The 5,035-nt window shown below is 48.6% G+C and overlaps 1 protein-coding gene across 2 annotated transcripts in view; it reads left to right on the top strand.

Moving 5' to 3' along the window:
- Positions 1-1,693: 1,693 nt before the first annotated feature.
- Positions 1,694-5,035, top strand: part of MLF2 (myeloid leukemia factor 2) — a 4,589-nt gene continuing 1,247 nt past the window's right edge. For both annotated transcript variants that reach the window (XR_001861276.1, XM_008631926.2), the window contains exons 1-6: positions 1,694-1,879; positions 2,348-2,383; positions 3,813-3,866; positions 4,272-4,397; positions 4,732-4,891; positions 4,981-5,035. The exon at positions 4,981-5,035 is cut by the window's right edge. Coding sequence is in view for 1 of the 2 variants with exons in the window: in XM_008631926.2 (XP_008630148.2) it covers positions 1,709-1,879; positions 2,348-2,383; positions 3,813-3,866; positions 4,272-4,397; positions 4,732-4,891; positions 4,981-5,035 (602 nt within the window). In the remaining variant the exon portion in view is untranslated. The remainder of the gene's footprint in view (positions 1,880-2,347; positions 2,384-3,812; positions 3,867-4,271; positions 4,398-4,731; positions 4,892-4,980) is intronic.

Genomic DNA, 5,035 nt, shown 5'->3' with positions numbered 1-5,035 from the left:
CGGGGGGGGCGGCGGGAGGAAGGGGGGGGGCTGCGGCACGGATCGTCCCCCGGGAGGTGTGCGCTGCCCCCGCGTCCCACCGGGCGGGCAGAGGCCGGCCGGGCCCGGGGAGCGCCGCCGCAGCGCAGCTGTCTGGGGACGAACACAAACATCCTCCGGAGGGGCAGCGCGGCCAATAACATGGGTCGCGTCGGTCTCCTTTCTGCGGTATTGGAGCGTAGTCTTGGAGGAAAGCGTAATAAAGTAGGCCAAAAGGCATCGCAGCTGTCTGAGAGGAAGAGAGGGCTGGAATAACTAATCTTTTTCTTCGCGCAAGGATTTTTTTTTTTTTTTCTTATGCAAAGTAGGGTTGCAGTTGAGATAGCTAAAATCTGCTGCTCTGTCCAGTGTTTGTTGCTGTTCTGCACAGGAAGTCATTAATGGAGCTGGAGAAGGCTGCTGAAGCAGTTGTCAAGTTGTGAAGAACAAAGTAAAGAGAAGACAACGAGTAGTTTTGAAACACAAGTATTGAAATCTAACAAAGGTCCCAAGAACTCTTCCTGGGATTCCTTTCACTGAATGTTTTTGTTTCTGTCCTCAGTACAGAAATTGGATGCTATTGATAAATTTTGGCAGTGACACTAAGTTGGCAGCCCTTGCCAAAGTGGATAAGGAATAGGCTGTAATACAGGAAGAATTTGATTACATTAAACAAGACACTACTAGAAATTTGGTGAAATTTATGCATGTAGAAGAACAGTCCATTTTATTGCGTATGAAATCAGTGGTAAGCAAGACTTTTATCAGCTGTGAGCAAATTAGCAGGAGAGGAGACCTCGATGTCCCAGTTAGTCACAGAATGACAGCGTGTTCTCATTAACATGGCAGGTATGAGTTTAGCTTTTATTATGGGAAGCATTTCCAGTAGAGACAGAAAAGTACTGGGTTGTAGTAGGTACTTTTGTGATCTCAGGAACAATCTATGCTGTAGAGGTTATTAATGCTCAAGAGGGATAATTGCAGACTACAAGATGGGCAGGAAAAAAGCTATGGTATTTCCCAGAAGTTTCTTATTGTGGTCGCTGTATTCTGTGACTGTTTATCCTTACCCTTCTTTTCCTGCTCTCACTTCTCCAGGATGTGTGAATCTGTGCAGCCCTCAAAGTGGAGGCTGCAAAAGAAGGGAAAACCAGCTAGGGATCCCATTTATTGTTCCCCTTCTCCCTCAAATCTGGAAAAGCTGTATATGGTCTCACCCCCTGGGGGGCAGAGGGCTGTCAGGCCATACAGTCCATTCTGGAGGTTCCAGTCTTGCATTTCACTGTTCATGTGTATGTATGTGGAGGGGTGAGAGGACAATATGTAGGATCTCCTGCTCCCTGCTGCCATTAAGTGCAGCCCTATCTTTGCAGCCAGGAGGGTCTTCATGCACCTCCCTACAAAAGGTGTTAGAGCAGCGAGGTTCTGGAACGGCCTTGGCCATGCTTTACTCCAAAGCAGTACTGAGAGCAGAACACCAACCTACTTCTGAGCAGACAGCAGTTAGTACCTGAGAGGGCTTCTGTGGTATAAAACCTTCTATCACAAGAGATGTGATGGGATCCAGAGGTCCCTTCCAGCCCCAAGGATAACCATAGGCAACTCCTACTTCTCAGGATTCTGAATTTTCAGCTTGGGAAGGAATGTACAGTTGTGTAAGAAAAACTCAGAGTCAGGAGGAGTGGATTATATGGGGCTTTGTCCTCACCGTTGTTCTCTCCACCTTTCCAAAAGGGATCCTTTTGCCATCCACCGGCAGCACATGAACCGCATGCTGTCTGGGAGCTTTGGGTTCGGGCCGCTCCTTGGCATCACGGATGGGACCACACCTGGGGCTCGCCAGGCTGGCCGCAGGATGCAGGTAACAGAGGGGCTGAGTACAGGCTGGAATTTCTCAAACTGCCACGTCAGTTTCTGCCTCCCACCATTCCTGGGCTGGGCACCCCCCTTGCCTCCACACGGGTGGTGGGTGCAGAATTAATCTCTAGTGCAGTGGTGTTCTGGTCCTTCTCTTTACTCCACCTGTATTAATGTGTTGAGTGCAACTGCGTTCTAGGTTGGATGGGAGGAAGGGAATGAATATGTGTTGTTTCTCAAGGATGTGAATTCATATAACAGGGAGATATTTAGGAGCAGCACCTCATGTCTGGTTTGTTAGGGGTGATACGGCTTGAACTCCCAGGAATCCATGGGGCTCTTTCTTGATCTGTTTGTAGAGCCTGAGTGTTCCCAGTTCTGTTTCTGAGAAGGATTAGTGTGTTCTGATGAGGATATAGTGTTTGGCTGTTGCAAAGTCATTCTCTGTTCTGTTTTTCTGTTCTCCTGGCAGGCAGGAGCTGTTTCACCCTTTGGGATGCTCGGCATGGTAAGTTTTCTGTTTTTCTGGGTCAGATTATAGAGGCTTTCCAAGTAGTGGCTCCATGCTGAGATTCATCAGCACTGTGTGCAACCAGTGCTAAAATGTAGCCATCTGTGAGCATGACCAGCTATCCTACCAGGTAGGGAGGATGTGAATGTCTTAGGAGACTAGGATGAGCTTTAGATTTATAGTAAATGGAATAGGGAAGAGGGTATTGAGCTGAAACTGGAAGCATCTGGTTCCTCGTGGACCTCTCATAGAGTTGCTTTATGACTTCAGGCCTTTACTTTGTTTCCCCTCTAATGTTTTAATCCTGTCCGTGAGCTGTTTTCAAAGAGAGAGTCTAACTCTGTTTATATGGGGGAGTTGTATTTGCACCTTGACCAGAGAAAAACCATAAAGCTGTTATAGCACAATATTTCATGGGAATTGGGACAGTTAATATCTGGGAAGAGCAGGTAGTCCCATAATAATCTCATACGTCTGAAAAGAAGCTGCAGATCTGGAGGTAATGGAGGAGCTGTGAGGATGCGAGGGAAGGACTTGGCCATCAGTAGGCAGAGGGGATGATTGCGCCTCCTCTGCCAGTGGTGGTGGCTGGAGAAGGCAGCAGGATGCTTCAGGTATACAGGGCTGGAATGAGAATGGCTGTGTGTACGTGAGAGCCCCGCGCTCGGAGCGTGCTGGTCTCCATCTTCCACTGAAATAATACAGTGGGAATAGGTTATTCCAGATCCAGCAACTTCAGCTGTCTTGCTCTGCAGAATTGCCTCATGAAAGAGACTCTAGAGTCCCGGAATTTCTGTAGCTCAGAGGAGGATTAATAAGACTACAAACACATAGACTTCAAAGCATAATAACATTGCATGTGAGTAGTGCTCTGCTGGAAACGAGAACAAGAGGCTACTCGAGGAAACAAAAAAAAAGAAATCAGCAAGTTTGAACTGACATTATAATTTTGTTTACATATTGCACAATTAACCTGTGAGACCTGCTGGCCCAGGGTGTTACTGCAGCCTTCAGGTTTACAGGATGGAAAAGGCAGGTGTTTGTAGGGGAAAATAAGCAAATTTGTTGTTATGCTAGAAAGAAAACAATCAGTGGAAACTTTTCTTAAGCTCACCGTTAGTGCACATGCTGAGATTTCTTCTCTTAACTTCACTGAGTTCCCAGGCTCACAAAGCGCAGTGGATCAGTAGTTGGATTGAAACTAGAAGAACAACCTTTGCCAGAACATTGAGCAATGCAACCTGAGAGAATGGAGAGAACAGCAACCCCAAATTCTGGGGATTTTTTTCCTGCACTACTGAAAGAAAGGGAAAAAAACCCCAAGGTTCTTCTTAGGCAGCAGGTTTTTTTGCAGATAGTTTGTTGTTCTTTCCTCATGTCTCTTCCCAGACTGACTACTCTTGTGTTCTCTTTTCCTTTTTATCAGGCAGGTGGTTTTATAGATATGTTTGGGATGATGAACGACATGATTGGAAACATGGTAAGAACCCTCCATGAACCATTCTGTATTGAGGGGAGTGCTGAGGGTGCTTCTGCCATCCCTCTAATGTGTCCCACCTTACTGTGCTGCTTGGGCTGGACTGAGCCACACCTGCCAAGGTGGCAGAGGCTGTAAGCTTTGCTTCATCGCTGGGAGTCAGTGACAGAGCTTGTTCCTGAGTGCAGGGAGAGGAGAGGGGTGAGGAAGGAAGTGTAGGGGCGGACTTGTTTAGCAAGAAATAGGTATTAATTTAACAGGAAGATGTATTCTCCAGAAAAATGGACCCATGGGGATTATATTCTTCCTATTGTAACTTCTTCCTACTTCATTGTATAGAGAGAATTAAATGCCATCTCTTCTTCCCTCCCATCCCTTCTTTCCGCCATTCCCCATTCCTTCTTGCAGGAGCATATGACAAGTGGTGCTAACTGCCAGACATTTACCTCCTCAACCGTCATCTCTTACTCCAACCTGGGTGATGGGCCCAAAGTCTATCAGGAGACCTCAGAGATGCGTTCAGCACCTGGTGGGGTAAGGAGGCAGCTGCTGGCTTTGCTGTGAGAGCGTGGGCTTTGTTTGGTGGCTTTGTGGGTGGCCACCCACAGCACTTGGCTTTGCAGTCAGCTGCAGTTCAAGGAGCATACTTTGCTCTTGTGACTCACTGAACCGTGCCAAGGGCCCCGGGAGGAAATGGGAAGTGTTGGCAGCGGGGAATCCATTCTTCCTTCTTCATAACATCGCGTCTGGCGTCCTGGGAGTGGTGGCAGTGCAAATTGGCTGAAATACTGGAGGCAGGAATCGGGGTGCCTTGGGGGGCTGGGAGAAGGAATGAAAATGTTGATTCCACGTGGGAATCTGCCCCCAGATCCGTGAGACAAGGCGAACCGTAAGGGACTCGGACAGCGGCTTGGAACAGATGTCGATTGGACACCACATCAGGGAGAGGGCTCACATCATGCAGCGGTCCCGGAACCATCGCACAGGCGACCAGGAGGAGAGGCAGGACTACATCAACATGGATGAGAGTGAGTAGTGCCCGTGTCCTCTTCCCAGCAAAGCCAGGTGCCGCTTCCCCCCCTGCTCCTCCACCTGAGCTTGTTGTCTCCCTGCGCAGGCGACGCAGCCGCGTTTGACGACGAGTGGCGGCGGGAGACAGGCCCCCTGCCGCC

This window comes from Corvus brachyrhynchos, unplaced genomic scaffold (assembly GCF_000691975.1).
Source record: "Corvus brachyrhynchos isolate BGI_N302 unplaced genomic scaffold, ASM69197v1 scaffold3, whole genome shotgun sequence".
Lineage (NCBI taxonomy): Eukaryota > Metazoa > Chordata > Aves > Passeriformes > Corvidae > Corvus > Corvus brachyrhynchos.
This window is presented reverse-complemented; position numbering and strand designations above follow the sequence as displayed.